Genomic DNA, 23,085 nt, shown 5'->3' with positions numbered 1-23,085 from the left:
CAGGGCTCCAGAGTTCGAGCCCCGCGACCGGCCCTGTGCTGACAGCTCCGAGCCTGGAGCCCGCTTCGGATTCTGTGTCTCCGTCTCTCTGCCGCTCCCCTGCTCACGCTCTGTCTCTTTCTCAAAATTAAATAAACATTAAAAAAATTTAAATTCCTGGCCTCAGTGTATGGAGAAGTTAAGAAACTTAAAAAAAAAAAAAAGAGACCACGAATAGTTCACACGCATGTTTTGTGTTTTTTTAAAGCCACCTTGCTACGTTTCAGTTTTTATTCTTGGTTTTGAGGGTTTCCGTAGTGTGGGGCTGAGGCCAGCGAGCCGACTGATCAAGGTCCACCCAAGGGCAGTCCCACCCATTTGCAACGTGCGAACCGCGGCCTCGTGTGGCCCGCTCGCTCTGTCGTCAACCAAAGGCCCGAGCTACGAAGCCCCGCGCGGCGCGAAGGCCCAGTCATCGCGGAGGGCGTTAAGAACACCGCCACCGAAGCCGGGGCCTGTAGCACCGCGAACGCCGAACGGTTTGGGGCGCATCTTCCGAGCCGGCCAGATTCCGGTCGTCCTGGTAACCAGACAGGGAACGCGCCTGCGCACACCTCCTTGTCACGTGGGGCCGGGTCGGGGGCGGGACGGCCGACAGCGCCTCCGGACCCGAGGCCCCGCCCCTCTCGGCGCGGAGGCCAGCAGAGGCGGGGCGAACCTCTGCCCTTCTGCGTGGGGGTGGCTCACCGCTCCTGCCCCTTTTCACTTTGCTCTCTCCTGGCTCTTTCCTCGCACCACGTGCCCTCCTGGCCGCTCCCCCAGCTGCCCTTTCCAACTGCCGATTGGAACTTGCTGTAAAATGTCGTAAGGGGCGCTGCCGCTTTACGGCTGCCTCTCCCAGGCGAGAGCCCGGGAGCGCCCACCGCCGTCAGCCCTGTCTCCAAGAGGCGGCTCGGCGGAGACGGAGAGACCCGGCGCGCCGCTCCCCTCCCCGCCGCGCCCGTGCCGGCCGCCGGCGATGTGAGCTCGAGGAGGCTGCGGTGCCCCCTGGCCCGGGGTTGAGACGGGCGGCAGGTGCCTGTGAGGCGGGAGGGTGCCGGGGGCCTGCAGGATGGAGGAAAGCATGGAAGAGGAGGAGTGGGGCAGCTACGTGGCGATGATGGACGACCAGAACCACAACAACTGGGAGGCCGCGGTGGACGGCTTCCGGCAGCCCCCGCCCCCGCCGCCGCCCCCCTCGTCGATCCCAGCCCCTGCGCGAGAGCCGCCCGGGGGGCAGCTGCTTGCGGTGCCCGCGGCCTCGGTGGACAGGAAGGGCCCCAAGGAGGGGCTCTCGATGGGGCCGCCGCCGCCGCCGCCGGAGGCCAATGGGGTGATCATGATGTTGAAGAGCTGCGACGCGGCCGCCGCCGTGGCCAAGGCGGCCCCCGCCCCCACCCCCACCCCCAGCTCCACCATCAACATCAACACCTCCACCTCCAAGTTCTGTGAGTGCAGCCTCTCCCCCGCAGCCTTGGCTTTTCTCCTCCCCACCCGGACACCGAATCCACCCTTCTCGGCCAGCGCCGCTTCCTTTGTTCCAGGCGTGGGTCCCTGGGTCCCCCCTCCCCCCCCCCCCCCCCCCCCCGTTCGGTGTCTGCGGCCAGCGCCGGAGCGGCCCTGGCGTCTTGTGTTACCTGGCCTCGAGAAGCAGCCTGGTGCGCGCACGAGCCCCAGTTCTCCTGCACATGCGAGCCTTGTCACGGCTGCCTCGCTCTCAACACCAAGAAGCCCTTTTCTCCGTTGCCCCTTCAAAGTGTCGCCCTCCAACGTGAGGGGGAAATAAGGCCGTCGGACTTGCGTTAGGGATTCTTCTTCTTTTGTTTTGTTTTCTTTCTTCTTTTTTTCTTGTAGCCAGAGAGAAGTCTGCAAGTTGTGTTCATGCGCTTTTAGCGAGTCTGCGTTAGACCAGTCGGGAATTAGAAAGCTGACCAGTACCTACACCTCGTTCTTTCCCTTCTCCAGCGTGCACCTTCTACATCCTGATAATGTAGTTGTTTCTAGAGTAACACCAATGCCGTGGGAGCGACATCCGTTTTGAAGCTAACAGCGTATAAAATTACTCTTTCAAGGGCTACACTCCTAAGAATAAGCCATTTAGCATGTGTACAAGAGGATGTTGAACTTTTGTTAGTGATCTGCGTTAATGGTCAATTGCAGGCAGAAGGATTGAAGACCAAAATCTGTTTTGTAATCCGAAACCGACCCTAAACCTAGCTTCTATCGCTAGGAAAAAAAAGTGCTTTTGCTTTGAGTAGGTTTTTTTTGGAGGTGGTGGTAGTGGTGAAAAGTGACCATGGCAGCCAGATTTTTCTCTCCTATTAATAACAGCAAGTTTTAAATGGCATCTGGTAAAGCAACTGGAGATTTCATTTCTAGTTACTAATTTTATCAAGCAGTACCAGTAATTGTCCAATTAGGTGTGTAGAGAAAATATCTGCCTTGATTCAGATACACAGTTAACAGCCTTACGCTTTTATTTTTTTGGTGGGCTCAAGCACATAATCTAATTTATTTGCCTTTAAGATACAGCTTTGGTCAAAGACATTCGTATGTAGGTATGGTTGGTAGGATTATGGATATGATTTTATTTTTGTATGATGTATGTGTGACAATATATTGAATAGGTTGTGTGTTGAAGTCTAGAAGTGAAACCAGGCTTTGGACACAGTGGCCTAGTGACTTCTCTAAATGCTGTAGGAAGCTTGTTTTGGTGCTTAACATTCATTTGGGAGTTCAGAAAACAGCATCAAGTCAAGAGCAGAAACCAATGAAATTAGGAACAAAAGAAAGACTTGCTAAACCAAAAGATTGTTCTTTGAAGATCGATAAGCTAGATAGACCTCTGGTAACTAATCAAGTAAAATCGATGCAAATATAATTAAATGAAAAAATGGGAAATAACTACCAGCTTAAAATTTTTAAAAAGAGTTTTATGAACTCCTGTAGGTTAATAAATATGAGAGCCTGGATGAAAAGTATAAATTCTTAGAAAAATACATATTGAAAGAGGAAACGGATAGCTTGAACTGATAAATATTTAACAAAGTGAAATGGTAAAGACCTCTCCTTTCAAAAACTGGACTGAGATAAGTGAGTTGCATTGGCCTTTTAAATAACAATTCCTTCTCACAAGTTGTTCTAGGAAACGGAAATAAAAAGATGCCTAGTTTGTTTTATAAGGTCAGTGAAATCTTGATTTTAAAACTAGATAAGGACAATATGAGAAAATTATAGACCTGTTTTAGTTATTAGCATAGATATGAAAATCCTACACATCAAATCTAAGAATTTGTTAAAAGAATCCTGATCTCTGGAGTTTAAGAATGTAAATATGATTCAACATCTACTTACTGTTAATATAATTTATCTCATAAATAGACTAAAGAAGAAAAATCATGATTATCTTGATACCATAAAAGCGTTTGATAAGATCCAATAGCTGTGTGATAAAAAAAACTCTTAGTATACTTGGAATATGAGATAACTGGATCAAGGTCATTACCAAAAACCTACAATAATAGCAAATAATAATACTTAATGGAGAAATTTTAGATTCATTCACTTTAAGATCAGTAACAAGTTAAGGATGCCCTCTATCACTGTTATTGTTTAACATTTGAAGAAGAATCCTGGCTAACACTACAAAGGGAAAAAAATAAGTGTAAGGATAGGAAGGGAAGCACTAAAACCCATTATTTGCAGGTAATATCAGTTACCTAGAAGAACCATTAGAACTGAGAGAAACTATTAGAACTAGTAAGAATTTAGCAAGGTTACTGGATTTAAGAACAAACCAGGGGCGCCTGGGTGGCTCAGTTGGTTAAGCATCCAACTTTGTCTTAGGTCATGATCCCACGGTTTGTGTGTTCGAGCCCTGCATCAGGCTCTGTGCTGACAGCTCAGAGCCTGGTCTGGAGCCTGCTTTGGATTCTGTGACTCCCTGTCTCTCTCTCTGCCCCTCACCTGCTCATGCTCTGTGTCTCTCTCAAAAAATAAATAAACATTTAAAAAAATTTTAAAAAGATCAAACCATAAAAATTAATATCATTTACTACACTAGCAATACCAGCTAGTAAAGGTAATTAAAAGAAAATACAATAAAAGCAACAAATCTGTCAAGTCTGTAGAAATTAACACAAAAATACATAAGAACTTTAAGAAGAAAACTTTAAAACTTGAATAAGGAACTAGAAGAGAATCGAAATAAATCTTTCCATGCTCTGAGATATGTATATTTATTATCACAGGTCCGTTTTCTCCATTTTAATCTATAAATTCAATTAAACTGCCATCAAAATTCCAGTTGGTTTGTCTGACAAACTCAGTAACCTAGATCTAAAATTCATATATGGCGGATAGGATAAAGCTTATCAATAGCTAAAGCAGTCTTAGAGATTTGGTTTTGGTGGGGTTTGCCTTATCAGAAATTAAGATACTATTTCAAGGCTATAGTAATAAAAACTGTAGTGTAAGAAATTAAGATACTATTTCAAGGCTGTAGTAATAAAAACTAGTGTAACTGCAGTGTAGTGTAACAGAAATATAGACTTGGGAACAAGTTAGTGGAGATTTACCTGTATGTGTTCAGGAACTTAAGAGAAATCACTAGAGAAAGGAGTCCTGCTATGGAGAGTGGCTCAGTATATGGAGAAAAAACAAACCTTATACCATAGGCAGAAAGGGTGATGGCTAAAAATCAAAAATACCTAAATGTAAGAGGAGAAATTATAAAATGAATGGAAGACATTGTTGAAGAAGTTTTTTCTTAGGGATGAGGGACTCCTAAAGCTTCAAAAATTTATGAAAGTGAAAAAGTAATGATTTTGATTATATAAAAATTAAAGATTTTCATTCAGTGCAAGATGAAAGCTTGAGAGAAGGTATTTGTAGTGCCCAGTATTGATAAGGGATTAATCTGTAGACTAGACAAGGAACTACACAGCAAGAAAAAGAGGGCAGCAACCTCTGTAGCAAAGTAGGGAAAGGATATTAATAAGTGGCTTATGGAATAGCAAATCTTAACATGCATAGAAAGAGATGTTCGGAATTATTACGTAATCAGAGACATTCATATTAAAAGAGTAATACTATCTTCCACCTCTTAGGTTGGCACAAAATAGAAAGTGAGATGGCACCAGGTGTGGGTATGGATATAGGATTTGATGGTTGAACTAATAATGCAGTGGACCAGTGAGGTGCTGGGTCTGTTACCAAATAATGGAAGGTAGCTGGAGTGTTGATGAAGCCCTGAGCTATGATAGTGAAGGTCAGTTTCTGGACTGTAAGATGAAAACAGCTTCTGGTGGTGTGTATTTAGAATAGATAAAAAGAAAGCATTTGTAAGCTCAAGAGATGCATACTAGGTGCCAGGGAGTGTGTTGATTTGTCCTAGTGCAGACCAGAACAACAACTACAACCGGAGTCACCGCTTCATGACTTACTAGAATCATGTTCTCTGCGCTTGCCCAATAGGTCCGTGAAACAGGGTGTCGTAACAGTCCCCATCCCTGTATCTTTTACATCTTTGAAGTTGGTTGTGTCCTCTCCAGTTTCCACAGAGATGTGCTCTTCCTTTGGGTTTATTTTGTTAGGAAGGGGCACATCTAGGGGATTTTACTTGGCCCTTCTTATGCTGATAACCCTTACTCCGTAGTTTAGGGAACCTTTCGCTGTGTGTTCAAGAACTGGGGAAATTGCAGGGTGGGTCTGTGGATTCACTGGGCCCACTGTGAGATGGATCAGAGCCAGAAGGCTCTTTCTCAGTGAAAGATCTGACTGGTTTACCACAGTGACGTTTTCATCCCTAAGGGTTAATATGGGCTTAGAGCCAGCGCTGAGTAACCCCTAAAAAGCCCAAGTGATTCTGTTTCCCACATGCACTGCCTCCTTGATGAAGAGCGGCATGTTCCATTTGGAAAAGGCTGGGAGGAAGACTTTAAGTATGTGCTTGATGCAGTTTTTAAGGTCCCTCCTCAGTGGAACCCATTGTCTCCTTTTTTCCAGGGGCTCTGTGTTTTGGAACAAGTTCAGCCTGCATATTAGGTGATGTGCCATAACTCTTCCATTGTGGCCACTTAAGTCAGGCCTCAGTTTGATGTACCTAGAGTTTTTTGTTTTCGTTTTCATTTTTTCTTCTCATCAAGTAATAACGTTAGTACAACTCCACATCTGTTTTACTTAAGGACACCACGGTTAGCTACCACCAGAGATCCGAGCTACTCTGATAAAGGGTCTGGCCCTCCTGCCTGATATAATAACCAGGCCTACTTTATATCTGAGGATTAAGTGCTTCTACTTGTCCTTTGTCACTCTGGAAATCCCACTATCCCATTGAAATCAGGGAGCCCCTTTTAGTGGCAGTATTACCCATCTTTAATCCAGAACTAAAAAGGACAGCCACCACAGCAGTTTTCAAGGAAATGAGTATATGCTTCACCAATGCATTTCTTAATTCCTTGAATGAAGGGCCTTGGAGGACATTTGAGAGAGAGAGAGAGAGTGTGTGTGTGCGTGTGTGTGTGTTGGATATGATAAAAACACTCAAACATTCTCATCTTCAGAAGTCTGGATTCATTCTTCTGCATACTAAGGAATTTCTGGTGTTCTAGCCTCACCTTCCCTCCCACTTTTCTCCTTCTCCATTTATATTCAGTAAATTGTACCCATTTGAGGCATAAAGTTTTATCTAGGATTTGAGCCAGCTAGAAGCCAGCCTATTACTGCTGAATGCTGGCAGAAGTCAGGAGACTCCTGGATCAGAGACCAAAAGAAACGTTATTCATGGCACAGCAAATAGTATGAGAGTCAGCATATTTGCATAGGTTCCTATTACCCCCCAAGTCTCCCCGAGGCAACCACAGTATAGCCACGATGGACTCTCCCTCACTGGGTTTGTGTTGCAGCTGCTGACTATTGAACTTGGGGAATCTACTGCTTTTATAGAAAGCAGTAAGCTTGCTCTTTGTTCAGGGGAAGATATTATCTCATCTTCCAAGGTTACCAGCTGTAGAATGGCTCAGGTTCAAGAGTAGTTGGTATGGGTCTTGCAATCTTAGCACACTCAGCAAGACATGTAGGAGTGCAAGAAACCCAAGGAAGATTATTTCTCCAACAATAACCACTAGTGCATTCGAGAGCATTTTCATCGCTTAAATACTTTTTATGCCTCTCTGCTTTCAGTACTGCACCCCTTAGTCCCTCTGCTTTCTGTTACTAGGTTTTCATATAAATGGTATCATATAATCTATATTATTTCATGCTTGGTTTCTTTCCTTCACCCTGTGTTTGAGAGTCATTCATATACTTGCATATTACTACTTTTTAAGGGTGAGTTCTGTTTTGGCTGGGATACTACAAATTGTGTGTCTGTTCATCTGTTGGTAATCATTTGGGTTGTCTCCAATTTGGGTTATTGTGAATAAAGCTGTTATGAACCATCATGTGGATTTTGTGTAGACATAGGTTTTCTTGTGGTTTTTTTTTTAATGCTTATTTATTTTGAGAGAGAGAGTGCGCGTGCACAAGCAGGGCAGGGACAGAGAGAGAGGGAGAGAGAGAATCTCAAGCAGGCTCTGCACGCCACTGCAGACCGCAGTGCAGAGCTTGAACCCATGAACCGTGAGGTCATGACCTGAGCAGAAATCAAGAGTTGGACGCCCAACTGACTGAGCCACCCAGGTGCCCCTAGAGATAGGTTTTCATACAAATATCTGCAAATGGAATTGTTTGGTCACACATTAGGTATATGTTTAACTTTATGAGAAACTGCCAACCTGTTTTTCAGAATGGCTGTATCATTGTACATTCCTATTAGGAATGTGTAAAAGTTCCATTTGCTGCACATACTTATTTATACTGATATGCTTCACATTCTTGGAATTGTAATTTTTTTTTTTTAATTTTAAACATTTTAGAGGGAGAACAGTAATATCTCATTGTGGTTTTGTTTTGCATTTCCCTTTTATAGAAACTATTGGCTTTTCATGTGCATATTGCCCTTTAATGTGATTTTGTTTGTGAGAATCTCTGTGTTTCTTGGGTCTTATTTTAAGAATTCAACATTAATTTTAGATACATATCTTGTGAGATAATATGTATTATGAATCCTATCCCTGTGGTTTGTCTCTTTATTCTTGACTGTGTCCTGTGAAGAACAGAAGGTTTAAGTTTTGATGAAGTCTAACATCATTTTTTTCTTATGCCTTGTACTTTTTATTTTTTATCCTAAGAAATATTTGCTTATCTCAAAATCAGGGAGATTTTTTTTCCTGTATTTTATTTTAGAAATTTTATAGTTTTACCTTTTATGTTTAGATCTGTGATCTGTTGATACCTGTGTGTAGTAAGAGATAAGGATTGAAGTTCTTCTTTTTTTTTTTTTTTTTTTTTTTGGCTATCCAGTTGTTATTTTTTTATGATTCATTTTTTGTCTCCAGTTTGGCTCATTAGCATGTCTTTTTTAAGTTTTTTAATTTTTTTAGGGCTTATTTTAATATTTACAATATGAAAATTAAACTTATCACAGTGTATTTCAGGTATTAGACCACTTCACATATAGTGTAACATTATCAATTGTCATATCAATATACTTCATTTCTCCTTCCTTCCCTTTACGTTGTGTTGCCATTGTCATAATCCTCTACATATGACATGTGTCAAACATAGAGTTGCTAACTCAGCTTAAAACATCCCTTTGTCTTGAAAAAAAAATTGACATGAAATTCACATAACATAATACTCGCCATTTTAAAGTGAACCATTCAGTGGCATCTAGTACATTCACAGTGTAGTGCAATCATCTCTTTATTTGGTTCCAAAACATTTTCATCACCCTGAAATAATGTGTCTTACCTGTTAAACAGTTAACTTCCCATTCTTCCCTCCCATCAACCTCTGGCATCCACCAGCCTGCTTCTTGTCTCTATAGGTACACCTGTTCTGGATAGTTCATATGAATAGAGTCATATGATATATGAAATTTGTCTTCATCAAAAACTGGAAAGTATTTTATATTTACTCAGTTACTGTTTCTGTCACTCTTTATTCCTTTGCTTGGACCTAAGTTTTCAACCACTTATTTTTCTTCTGCCTTGAGATTTTCCGTTAGCATTTATTTTGGCCTTGAATTTACTCTGCTTTCGTTTGTGTGCAAAAGTACTTTACCTTTATTTTCTGAGGATATTTTTGTTGGATATAGAATTCTAGATGGACAGTTTGTGTTTTGTTGTGTTTTTCTTTGTCAACACTTTAAAGATGTTTTTTCATTGTCTTCTGGTCTGCCTTGTTTCTTATTTTAAAAATGTCTGTATAGTTTTATCTTTGTTCCTCACTCTAACATGTCCTTTTTTTTCTGACTGCTCTTAGGATTTTCATTTACTAAGTTTTCAGCAATTTGGTTGTTTCGTTCCTTGGGGTAGGGTTTTCTTTATGTTCATTCTTTTTATTCATTGAGATTCTTGGATTTGTAGGGTTTTAGAATTTGTCCAATTTGGGGGTGCCTGGGTGGCTCAGGTCATGATTTCACGGTTCATGGGTCTGAGCCCTGTGCCCTGCATCGTGCTCTGTGCTGACAGCTCAGAGCCTGGAGCCTGCTTCTGATTCTGTGTCTCCATCTCTCTCTGCCTCTCCCCTGCTCATGCTGTCTTTTTCTGTCTCACAAAAATAAATATTAAAAAAAAGAATTTGTCAAATTTGGAACATTATCATTCATTATGTATGTGTGAATACATATATGTGTTTAGATTTACCATCCCCCCTCAGTTACACATATTGTTAGACCACTTGTTATTGTACCTGAATCACCGAGATTCTGATCATTGTCTTTTTCAGTTTCTCCCCCCCTCCCTGTGCCTCAGTTCAGATAGTTTCCATTGCTCTGTCTTCCTTGGTATCTAATCTGCTGTTAATCCTGCTTTTATTCATCAGGAGTTCCAGTTGTTTTTATGTAGGCTGTCATTGAGTCCAGGTTCCAGCCAATTAACTGAGCAAACTGTTATAGCCATATCTAGTTGTTTGAGGTAGTTCAATAAATAATCTTAAATAAGTATATTCCTTTTGATAAGTATTACCTAAACTTATGTTTCCTTCTTACTTAGTATCCATAGAATCTGATCCCTTGTGTATTCTCTAGGTTTTTGTTAACATAAGTTATTTTCTTTTTTAAAATTTTTAAATATTTATTTTTAAGTTTTTTTCTAATGTTTATTTTATTTTTGAGAGAGAGCATGAGTTGGGGAGAGCAGAGAGAGGGAGACACGGAGTCCGAAGCAGGCTCCAGGCTCTTAGCTGTCAGCACAGAGCCCGACTTGGGGGCTCAAACCCATGAACCATGAGATCGTGACCTCACAACCTCTTGACCTCATTCCTGCCCCTCTAACTCAGAGTCAATTTTTTGTTCATTTAGCTGTTTCTTCTAATATTTATCTACACACTCCAATTGTTAATGTTGTTATTGCTTAATTTTTCACTTTTATATGATCTGTTGGCTTCCTGTTATTAATATGAGGTATTGATAATAGTTCTCTTATACCTCTACCTACCTTACCCCTTCAGTTCTTTTAATACCACAGTTTTTGGTTCAATTAATAAACGATCTTTACAGTATGATTATGGCCAGTAATGTACTCATATTACATTTTCTTACACATAGGTCTTTGTTATTAGTTGCTTTGTTTACACTTAATATAATTTTTGTCAAACTTTTTTTTTTTTTTTTTTTTACAAATAGTTTATTGTCAATTGTCAAACTTATTTTTAAAACTTCAGTGGCTCTGTGAGGTCCACCATATATAACTGTCACTGGTGTATTTGTTTTAAAAATGTTCCATTAATCAGTATTTTCTTTTTGTCTGCTTGTGAAACTGTTAATCTTGTTTCTGTTTATTCCTTAGGCCCACTGCACAATTGCTACTCAGGGCTTCCCAGATAGAATGATTGTTACTTGATGTCTTCCCTTTTTTTGGTGTTTTCCCATGTGTGGTTGTGGGTGTGGGTGTGTGTAGAACAGATTTTCTAATAGCTTCCTGAGAAAATGTGTGTATATAATAAAGTTTCATGTCTTTCCATGTCTAAAAATTCTGCTTTCACACTTGATTGACATTTTGACTGGGTATAGAATTATTAACTGAAAATAACTTTTCCTTGGAATTTATTTATTTTTTAATGTTTTATTATTTTTTTATTTTTGAGAGAGAGACAGCATGAGCAGAGATGGGTCAGAGAGAGAGAGGGAGATGCAGAATCTGAAGCAGGCTCCAGGCTCTGAGCTGGCTGTTGGCACAGAGCCCAACACGGGGCTCGAACCCATGAACCATGAGGTCATGACCTGAGCCGAAGTCGGACGCTTAACTGACTGAGCCACCCAGGCACCCCAGCTTTTCCTTGGAATTTAAAGCGTTGCTTCATTGACTTTAAGCTTGCATGATTACACTGGAGAGTTCGGGTGCCATTTTAATTCTGGCTCTTTTGTATATGACCTTTTTCCACCTTGAGAAAATTTCTGGGATGTTTTCTTATTTTAATGTGTTGATATTTTTTCTCCCTTTACATTTTTTCTATTCTTTCTTTTTTTCTGGAATGATTGGTAGGTATATATTAAACTTCTGTTTTTGTCTTTTATTAACTACTTTTTGGTATATTCAGTCTCTCACTGTTTTGGGAGAACTTCTTGATATCTTCAGTTGGTTGTTTTTTGTTTTTAACAGTGACTGTATTTTTAGTTTTAGATCATTTGGATTGCCTCTTTTTCATGGCAGTCTTTAGTTTTTATTTTACATCTCTGAGGATAGTAATTATATAGGTTTTTAAAAGTTTTTGAAATTCTCTTATTTTTCTTTTTATCTTTTCAATTTTTGTTTTGATTTCTCATGTCAACTTTCTGCACATGTTGGTGATCTGTAGTGGTCTGTTCATACTTAAAACTGAAAAAGGCTAATTGTGGTAGTTCAGTGTTTACAAGGGACCTTACCAAGTTTAAGTATTGACCTTCACTTTAGGCTATGTAGATGCAGGGCTGCTATTTTGTTGGGGAACTGCCAAATATTAGTATGTGAGTATCTTTTCTCTGGCACTGTTGAGTTCCCTAGGGGGAGGATCTTCCATTCTGGGAGAACGGTGGGGGCGGGGTGAGTGGAACAGGAAGCAAAGTACATTTTTCTTGGTCCATGCATGGCATTCCCTAATTTATGAAAAGGAGCAGGATTAGATGTTTGAACATTTCTTATGTTTACTTTTTAATTTTTTTACTTATTTTTTATTTTAGAGAGAGTGAGCAAGAGGATGAAGGGCAAAAGGCGAAAGAAAGTGGCGGGGGTAGGGCGGTGGGGGGAATCTCAAGAGGCTCCATGCTCGGCACAGAGCCTGAGGCTGATGCGGGGCTCAGTCCCATGATCTTTGGATTATAACCTGAGCTGAAATCAAGAGTTGGATGCTCAACCAACTGAGCCACCCAGTTGCCCCTCTTCTGTTGACTTTTGGCTTTTACTTAATCCACCATCCTGTGCTTTGTACACACATGTTTAGGCCTGTGCCTCCTACCTCCTTAATGGACCATGACTCAGAGTCCCCAGGCTTTTCTCTCTCAGTTTTGGCACAGAATAACCCTTCTGTTTTTACTGTTTAGTCTGTAGATATGCAAGCAGTCTTCTCCTCCTTTCTTCCCACCTCCCCATTTTCTGCTTTTTATTTATTTATTTATTTATTTATTTATTTATTTTAATGTTTTATTTATTTCTGAGAGAGGGGGAGAGAGAGAGAGAGAGAGAGACAGCATGAGCAGGGGAAGGTCAGAGAGAGAAGGGAGACACAGAGTCTGAAGACACGCTCCAGGCTCTGAGCTAGCTGTCAGCACAGAGCCCAACGTGGGGCTTGAACCCACGAACTGCGATATCATGACCTGAGCCGAAGTCAGACGCTTAACCGACTGAGCCACCCAGGTGCGTCCTCCCCCCCCCCACCACCATTTTCTGCTTCTAATCCATACTCCTTGTATCCTGTCTTCAAGTCCTAAACTTCTCAGGGTCTTAGGGTCTTGCAGGGCAAAATTAGCTCACTATTGATGATTCCGCCTCAGCCCACACTGCCTTATACTACTACTTGAGAGTTAAACCTACCTGGTCTTAATGCCACGGAGAGATTGACTTGTTTAAATCTTGCAGGAAATCAGCAGACTTTTAAAATTATGGCAGACTTGCACTTGGCATGGTTTACACCTATGTATTCAGTTGAGCAGATACTTTCTATATGAATATTAAGAGATTTTGGATTAGTTGGAGTTAGAGCTATAATGGTAGCCCTTGACCTTTTCATATATACTATTATAACATTGTTCATTTTAGGAAGCGTGTCACAGTCCCAAGTGTGATGTTGTAATTGTATAATAATGTTGTTTAGTAATTCTTCTAGAGGTATGTAGATTTCAGTGTTGCTGGTGGGCCATTGTAGCTGGTTTTCTGAGCGAGTACTGAAGGACATTTGCATCATTATATTTCATTACATTTTGCTAGTTGAGAAATGTGTGGATTCTTAAGCAGTAAAACAATAGTGAAATGTTTTTCCTATACAAGTTTTAGAGTATTTTTAGGAAAGAAACTTGTTGTTTGAAGCAAGGCAAAGAGGTTTTATATATATAGTTTCATATAGTTAGTATGTAAAAAGTCTTTTGTGGATTCTGTTTGGGGAGGATAAGATAGGATGGGGTGGGAAGCATAGAACCCTTAAACAATACTATTGAGGACTTTTGGAAATAAAAATTTAATTTAGTATTAATTTTAATTTTTTATGTGAATATAACTTCATTTTTACATGGAATGATTTCTTAATGATCCCAGGTGACATTGCATATTGTCCCTAATGTTGAATCAAATTAAACCACAAACTCTTAAGCCTTAGAAACTTCCTAAACAAATACCTGAAGCATGGAACTTTCATAAAGTTTTTGCCTACTTTTTTTTTTTTAATTTCTTATTTATTTATTTTTGAGAGAGCAAGCGGGGAAGGGGCAGAGAGAGAGGGAGACAGAGAATCTGAAGCCAGTTCCACGCTGTCAGGGCAGAGCCTGATGCAGGGCTTGAACCCATGAACTTTGAGTTCATGACCTGAGCCAAAGTCCGATCCTTAACCCACTGAGCAACCCAGGAGCCCTACCTTTGCTGTGTTCTTAAGGAGTCAACTCTGAATGAAGACCGGGTTCTTGGTGGGGAGAAAAGAGACATGGAAGAATATAAAGTTAAGGAGTCTTTGATATAAAAACAGGTCATAGCTGCTCTTTTACCTTTCTTCTTTGATACATTTACACCTTTATTTGACTCTACATGTAGTTCAGAATACACCTGTGACCCTGGCCATTCTGAGCTGCTGGAGGAGCATTCGGCAGTGGGTTTCAGACTTGAGCAGGTGTAGGAGTCACTTGGAGGGCTTGGTAAACAGGTTTTCCTGTATTGTGAGTCACTCCCAGCTCCTCTCCAAACCTCCACATCTCCTCTGATTCAGTAGTTTTGGGTGAGGGCCTGGCAGTTGGCATTTACAAGTTTAGATGTTACTGCCACCGTTCTGGGCATCACACTTTGAGAACCACTGATATAAGGTAATGATAGGTCTTGCAGTAGACCCATATAAATTCATAATGCCTGATATAATTTCTGAATGCATCTTCCCCTTATAAACAAATAATAAAGAAATTCAAAAGGAAGAGAAGAGCTTACCTGGTTTGCTTCAGTCTGCGTGAAATAAAATGCACTTTACGTGTTAATTCCAGAACAACTGATTAAGTGGTATACCATCAGCTGTTTTATAGTAAGCGTTTATTTTGATATTCACTAAATTAATTCACATAATGTTAGTGACTATTTGTCACATGCAAGGCCCTACTTGGTTGGAGTTGGGGCTATAGTAGTAGGTTCCTCCTCCGGGGGCGAGGGTCTAGTTTGAAGGAGATGGACAGTAAGCGATGTCAAATTACTTGGATAAAAAAGTATGAGAATTGGACATATATATTCCTGCCTGGTATGAAGCACATATCTCGAATAGTTTCTTATTTATTAGTAACCTGCTAATATTTCTTAAACCTTAGATTTCAACTATTTCACTTTATTTTAGTAAAGGTCAACTAAACAACTTTCTCAGTAGGACTTAGACTGCGTAAACTTGTTATCTAATACGTAAATCTGTGTTTCTAGGTTTAAGTCTCGTGGCGATGTCTGGAGGCTAACGCTAGAATTTCTGTCTCTACAGGGCACTGCATTCTTCGGTTCACTGAGACGCGCATTGTTCTTATTTTTATACTAGGCCTGCTTTACTCATTTAGGTTACTGACCTGGGCCTTGTTGGGTTTTGAGTTTTAATGCCTTCCTTAAACTGTTTAAAAAGTAGCGCATTATTTTCAAGCTGGAAAATAAAACCTAGATAAAATTTATAAATTTAATAGTAATGTCATTTTTGTTTAATTTCCATGCTTTATATTTCTTTTGGTCGGTCTGAACTTTTTTGTGGACAAAGGTGAGAGTGATTGACTACATTTCCCTAACAAGAGGATCTAGTTTTAAAACTCAGGACTACATACCACGCACATACAAACACATGCTTTGTGTGTGTGTGTATTTAAATCGGGGATTAGGTTGAGATTAGCAAGGAAATAACAAAACTTTAAAGTTTCTTGTATTGTCATTTTAAGTGTTGACCACGCATTGGTATGAAAAACCTTCCTAATCTTTGGCTAAGAGTTTATACCAATGAGTGCTCATTCTTCATACTACCCCTAGTTCTCTTGATGCTTATTTGTATTCTGTTCCTTTGCTACCATGGTGAAGGTTGGTTTCCTAGAAGAAAGTGATGTTAGCTAGTGTCTTAGTCTGTTCAGCTATTCTAACAATATCAGATTTATAGCTTATAAATCACAGAAACTTACTTCTCACAGTTCTGGAGGCTGGGAAGTCCAAGATGAAGGTGCTGGCAGATTCATCCTGACAAGGGCCCACTTCCTGGTGGTTCATAGTAGACTGTCGTCCGGCTGGCGACTTATATTGCATAAGGAGTAAGGAACGTCTCTGGGGGTGCTAATTCCATTTGTGAGGGCCTCATTCCCATGATGTAATTACCTCCCAGAGGCCCCACCCAGCACCATCACATTGGAGGTGAAGATTTCACCGTACGAATTTTGGGGGAAGAAACCCACATATTCAGTCTGTAACAGCCAGCATTTAATTAAGGTCAGCTGAATTGGCTACTTACTTATTTCTTTTTCAAGCAAAATATATATAGAAATAGATATATGTTATATTTATATATGGAAATGCAAAATGGAAATAGATACGGGGTTTTTTTGATGTGGAAATAGGCTTTAAGATTATGTACTGTGATCATGCCTTTTTCATTTTGGTTTTAAAGTCTCTTTTCAAAGATACTTAAAAGCAGAACATAAAAAAATGGCCACATGAAAGATAACTGAGAGGCATCAGCAATTACTGCTTCTGTAGCGGGACTCCATTCTGTACTTACAGCTGCAGGACTTTACATTTTAGATTCTCTTTCTTCCTCTGTATCTTTGACTTGGTAATTTGCTGACGTGTAAAGCCTGTGCTTGAGAAGTAGGAGCGCTTGCCAGCTGCAGGCAGAGGTGGAGATCATTGAACTCAGTAATCGGGATGCCCATGGATGATTACATTCATTCTTGGCTTCTGTACTTGAAGTTTTTTTCTGAGCATGTCACTTAGAATCTTTAAGTCTCAACTTTTGGTGTAGAGTGGGTATGTGACCTGGTTTAGGTGACCTAGGAGATTCAGTAAACTAGAACCATATAGAAGAGAGAATCACTTTTGGTAGGTTGTTGACAGTGGCCTTTGTGTTTGTGGACAGAATAAATGGGTGGGGCACCAACAATTTCTGCTGTGTCCTCAAACATGCTGAGTTTCTCTTACATCCTCATCCTGGTAAATAGCAGCCCCATCCTTTGGTGCTCAGGCCAAAAACTTTGGAGTCATTCTTGACCCTCTGTCACATCTGACATCCAAACCATCAGCAAATCTGGTCAGCTCAGTTTTTAAAATATGTTCAAAATCTGACCTCTCTCACCCTCACTGCTACCACCTGGTTCAACCTCCAGGGTCTCACGCCTCCAAGTCAGAGTACAGCACTTCTCATCCCAGGCCCTCCAGATGTCCCGTCTTACTCAGAGTACAAGCCAGTCTTTAAAATGGCCTCTAAGGCCCTCTGTGATCTGGTTTCCTCCATCGTTCTGCGTGTGTGTGTGTGTGTGTTTGCACGTACACAATTCCTTTTGGTTTTAGCCTTCTGCGTAGTCAAAACTTTTCTTTCTTCTCTATTACCTTCAGTGCAGGAATTCATTTGTTGAGATTTTCATTCCATCTTTACTACTACATCCTGCTTGATTTTTGTTTTGTTTTTTAAATTTTCATACAGTAAACTTACTTATTGTGGTACACATTTCTGTTGGTTTTGACAAATGGCTGGAGTGGTGTATCCACCCAGATGGTTCTACACAAAATAGTGTGTTCTCCCGTGCTACCCTGTGTAGACAGTCCTCCCTACCTTCAGGCCTCTGGCAATCACCAGGCTGTTTTCCTTTTTATAGTCTATAAAAAGTTTAGTATGTCTATAAGTGAGAATCTGATAATAAGTAGCCATTTTGGTCTGAGTCTCAATTGGCGAAATGCATTTAAGATTATTCCATGTTGTATGAATGTGTCCTTTAGAATAAATTTAAGCAAGAGAGGTGTCTGAGTGGCTCAGTCAGTTGGGCATCTAACTTGATTTTAGCTCAGGTCATGATCTCAGGGTCATGGGATTTATCCTTGCTTCGCATGGATCAGCATGGAGCCTGCTTGGGATTTTCTTGCCCCTCCCCTGCTCATGCATGTGCACACACTCTCTCTCTCTCTCAAAATAAATAAATGACAAATTTTTTAAAAGAATAAATTTAAGCAAGAAGAAGTGAACTGATAATAAATAAAATACTGAGCAACAATGACAGAGGTGGTACATACATAGGAGAAACCTCTTGAACCTGAATTTGGAAATCAGTAGGTAAAAGTTTTCTTTATCTGGTACTTCTGACAGTAATTAGCCATGTAGGCTTAGGGAAGTCAACTCTTTGCTTCCCAGTTTCTGGTAAAATACCTTAGGTAGTAGTTGTTCACTTCTGTCTCTTGAGATGGCGGTGGTTCTTTAAGACGCAGGGTATTTTAGGTTCTTTGCATAGTTCCTTTTTCCAGGGGGCGGGGGCAGAGTAGCTCTTTTTAACATTAGCGGTTCATTGTTGTGAAGCCCCTGTCACGCTGCATTTCAAAGTTGTTAGGACCAGCTGTTATGAAAGCTTCATGAAACCTTCAGTGAAGGAATGAGAGCCAGACAGTAGGAATGGAGTAAGCGTCAGTGTAAGTCTCCAGTTCTTCAGTGTTCTTCTGTTGGGCTTATCAAGTGTAAGTTGGTGGAGTCTGAGTCAGAGCCTTAGTAATGTCCAGGAAGTGCTGGTGGTGCCAGAAATCCCTGCGAGTTTCTAGCAACCTCTTTCGTTACTGTAGCATTTGGACTTTAATGGAATATAATATGAGGATAGTCCTATGTTAGGTGAATTATCTCAGGGCTGTCTCTAAAGATTGATTGTTGAGGTTCATAATTTTCCAGAAATTTGTTGTGGTTCGTGGATAGGACATCTTGTCACATCGTTGGCAATGTGTATTTGAGGGTGAGTGTGTGTTTGAAAAATGCTCCACTGGTAAATATGAAAACTGGAAAAGGAAACCAAAGATACTTGCTTGTTTTGTTTTTATTTTTCAAGATAGTTTCATGGTCATTCCTTTTAAGTCATAATTAATGGCTTCTTTAAAATCCCTGACAAAGTTGCTGTTTCCTTGTTTTTGAAATGGGATAGTAATTGAGTTGTATGTAGGTGATTGAATGTCAAAGAAATTAGAATAAGTGAAAGGAATTTGAGAGCACAGTATTGCTTTGATTTGTGCTTACCTGTGATATGTAGTAATAATTTATTTTACTTTTTACTTTTAGTAATGAATGTTATAACTATTGAAGATTATAAGAGCACTTACTGGCCAAAATTGGATGGTGCCATAGATCAGCTTTTAACCCAGAGTCCTGGTGACTATATCCCCATATCCTATGAACAGATATACAGGTAAGTCAAGATTTCATTTGCCTGAGTTTGAGAGGGTCTGTTGAGGTTCATGACACTTTGAATTACGGCAGTACATTCAGCAGCATGTAATATACATATGTTGAGGCTCCATAGGTGATTTGTATATTCCACTCTTGGAGGTTGGAGGTTTGATTTATACTTTCTGCTTCAGAATTGGCTTTTAAATCAAGGTAGAGTTAACCTCAAAGAGATTAGACTTCGTCCCACCTCAGCCCGCTACCCCCACTATACATAAGGAAGAAACTTTGACGGTCAGTGAAAAAGACATGAACGACCAGAATAATGTATTTTTTGTCTCACTGTGAGACCCTAGCTTAATCTGTTGATGTTTATTGACAAACAATTCTGTCTTTGGTTATTTTGTTTCCCAGGTCCTGGTAAATGGAAGCAGCAAATTAGTGAGGGCCGGGGGGTGGGACATGAGATCAGCCCTGTCACAGAGGAGGAAGTGACAGTTGTGTTGTTTGATACAAGTGATGCACAAAGAGATTACATTGCAAACCTTTTGTGAGTTAGAAACTTGGTGCTGATTATCACTCTCTTCCCCTTATTTTGACATTCATTGAAACAAGAGAGAGTGAGCAAGGAGCTCACTCTCAGATTATCACCTGATACTAGATTATCTAGTACTGACAAAATGTATAATGTAGTATTCTGAAAGATTTGCAGCTGATTGGGGCAAAGTAAATCTCTACTTAAAAGTTGTGATTGGTCAGTGTTTTTAGGCCTGAATTAATTATTTGATGAGTGGTTGTATATCCAAAGTATGCATTCATCTTCATTGTTAACTTGGTTTTTCTCTTTTGGTTTTACCCCGCAGTTGTGTGTATAAATGTGTCTGCCAGCAGCACTCAGAACAGATGTACAGTGATCTGATTAAAAAGATAACTAATCACCTAGAGAGAGTCTCGAAGGAGCTGCAGGTAAAGAACTGATTGTATTGATTTTTGCTTCCTTGGGATTTTCAGACTGGTTGGAAGTAGTCTCTATAATATATATTTGGAGGCTTGTTAATTTGATTATGGTATAAATTTATGAATAGTTCCTAGGTGAATATTGACCAAATTACCTAACCTTTAAACTGTTAGAAAATTAGATAGAAGTTGTGGAATTTTTTAGATTGAATATACTTCAGACTTCAACAGATTACATTTATTATGTCAGTGTTTCTTTTATTTAAAACTTGATTATTTCTGCTAACTTCAGTATTTGATTATTTTTATAATATAAATGTAGTTATATTTTAATTTTTTAACTGAAAATTTTTTGGTATTATCTTTGAGGATTGGTGGTTGCCTGCTAGTTTCTAATATTTCCTAATATAAACAAGTGAAGTCACATTTTGTTGATAAATCCTCTATAGATGACCATCATCCCAGCTATAAAATTTGGGTAGGGCAAGGTGCAGAAAGTATTCTGTTTAGGGAAGCACTTGGCCTCTGATCCCCGCCTCTCCCTGCCTTAGTAAAGTTTCCAGTGCTTGAAGGTCAGGGTCTATCTTTATGCCAGGGCTAGATCGTATTTTAGTTCTGGTGTAGAAGTAATATGACTTGTAGAAAAGTCACTCAGCAGTAGATGACCAGGACGCACACCACACTTGGGAAGTGCTCCTACAATTTTGAAATGTCCACAGTTTCCAGCAAGTGCTGGGGCCTGCTTTGGCCTTGGATATTGTTCCTCGCTTGCCTTCTGGTCTGGGGTCTTGGCCTTGTTTACCGCAAACAGTTATTTCACTAAGTAGCTTTTGTTTATTTATTCTTTGGTTGGAGCCAGAGCTATGTTTATCATGGCCAAATATATACTTTTCCTGTTCTTAGAGTGTAAATGGTTTTCTTAATTTTTTTGCCACCAAATATGAAATATTTACTCATTTAACAAATATATATTTGTTATACATGTTTTATTTGAAATATATATTTTATATATTTAAATGTAAATATATATAAAATAAATATATAAAATTTATAAAATATATAAAAAATATATAAATATATATAAAATAAAATATATAAAAAATTTATATATTATATATATTTTAAAAAAATTTAAGTTTTATTTATTTTGAGAGAGAGGCAGAGAGAGTGAGCAGCAAGGGGCAGAGAGAGAGACTCCCAAGCAGGCGGCACACCGTCAGCATGGAGCCCGATGTGGGGCTTGAACTCACAAACTGAGATCACGACCTGAGCTGAAACAAGAGCAGGACACTTAACTGACTGTGCCACACAGGCACCCCTAACAAATAAATTTAATACCTAGGCATTGTAAGTTACAGATGAAACCCAAGATCTGTGCATTATAGCTTTGAGTTATTTGCTTACTAATTCTTGACTCTGCCCTTGCCCTTATTTCTCACATCCGGTTTACTACCAGATCTCCTTTCTTTCTGATTTCTCTCTTGGCTTCTGTCCACTTCTGTTCGCTTGCCACGACCAGCCCAGGCTACCATCCTCCCCAGTTTCACTGAAACGCTCATCTTAACTGGTTACTCTGCCTCTAGTCTTTGCATCTCTTGCTTTATTCTTCATTGCAGAATGCCTGTTTTTAAAGCATAAATCTGAGTATCATTTTTCTGTTTGATTGAAGTTCAAACTTTTTAATATGACTTAGGAAACTTTTTATTATCTGACTCTGCTGATTTCTGTAGCCTGATATGTTATGTCTCTGCTCCTGTTTATTGAACTTTCTTCAGTTCCTTGAAGAGTTTATGGACTCTCTTCTTGGCTTTTGCCATGTTAACTTGACAGCCTGGAAAATTCTTCCTTTTTCTTTGCCCTCTTATTTTTTTGGCCGGTGTGATCTTACTTTGACTGCAGCTTGGACATCATTTGTTTCGGGAAACATTTCTTTCATTGACACCTTGTTCCCCCAAGCCTGGGTTTGGGGGCCCCTCACCTGTGCCTTTGTAACACCTGGTATATTATTGTAGTTCATTTGAGTATTATAATTTCTTGTTCAGCTATGCCTGTTTCTCCCCCTGCCCCCAATATTATTTTCTGAGAGGGCAGAGGAACATGTCTGCCTTCTTTGTTACTGGCTTTTTAGTATCTGATATATACTAGCCGTCTTTATTGTGTTGTTAGTACCTAGTCTAGTATCTGATACATACTAAGCATTGAATACCTATTGAATGCAATGTATATCAAATGTTTACCAATAAATAATTTACTGCTTGTTGAATAAAGTTTTTCTAGTAGAAATAATGTTCCATATTGCCCAGTTATGGACTTAAAAACTGGAGATTACTGTTTTCAGAGAGTTCAAAAGATTTTAATTTGTTAAACCTAACTGTTCCTACATAACTGTATTGTTTAACATATTGACTCTTAAAAAAAAAAAAAAATCAGGGCACCTGGGTGGCTCGGTTGGTTGAGCGTCGACTCTTGATTTTGGCTTAGGTCATGATCCCAGGGTCGTCGGCTTGAGCTCCATGTCCGGCTCCACGCTGAGCGTGGAGGCTGCTTAAGATTCTCTCTCTCCACCCCCTTGGTCCTTCTCCCCTGCTCGAGCTCACTCTTTAAAAAATAAAACAGAAACAAATCCTATTTCTTTTAATTTGGAAGCAAATGACTTTGCCACCACTTCAGTTACTTTAAAAAGCTTTTTTGTTACTAAGTTTAATAAGTTACGAAAATCTCTTAAATAGCTAAGCCTACTTAGTATTGTGCTTACTCTTATACTACACTGCATGTATGTCTGCACTTTTTTTACCTACTGCTAGATTGTTTGAACTGTGACAGTGTGTTTTGCCTTAGGTTTTTTTCCCTAAAGTTGTTATTTATATTCCAGTTAGTTAACATATAGTGTAATACTAGTTTCATGAGTAGAATTCAGTGATTCACCACTTACAGATAACACCCAGTGCTCATCACAAGTGTCCTCCTTAATACCTATCACCCATT

At 39.9% G+C, this 23,085-nt stretch overlaps 1 protein-coding gene across 3 annotated transcripts in view; it reads left to right on the top strand.

Annotated features, from left to right (window-relative positions):
• Positions 1-396: 396 nt before the first annotated feature.
• Positions 397-23,085, top strand: part of CACUL1 (CDK2 associated cullin domain 1) — a 73,414-nt gene continuing 50,725 nt past the window's right edge. For all 3 annotated transcript variants that reach the window (XR_005529326.1, XR_005529325.1, XM_039237307.1), the window contains exons 1-3: positions 397-1,466; positions 19,039-19,165; positions 20,007-20,109. Coding sequence is in view for 1 of the 3 variants with exons in the window: in XM_039237307.1 (XP_039093238.1) it covers positions 1,091-1,466; positions 19,039-19,165; positions 20,007-20,109 (606 nt within the window). In the remaining 2 variants the exon portion in view is untranslated. The remainder of the gene's footprint in view (positions 1,467-19,038; positions 19,166-20,006; positions 20,110-23,085) is intronic.

Source organism: Hyaena hyaena, unplaced genomic scaffold, assembly GCF_003009895.1.
Source record: "Hyaena hyaena isolate Hyena2069 unplaced genomic scaffold, ASM300989v1 scaffold_124, whole genome shotgun sequence".
In the NCBI taxonomy this organism is placed as follows: domain Eukaryota; kingdom Metazoa; phylum Chordata; class Mammalia; order Carnivora; family Hyaenidae; genus Hyaena; species Hyaena hyaena.
This window is presented reverse-complemented; position numbering and strand designations above follow the sequence as displayed.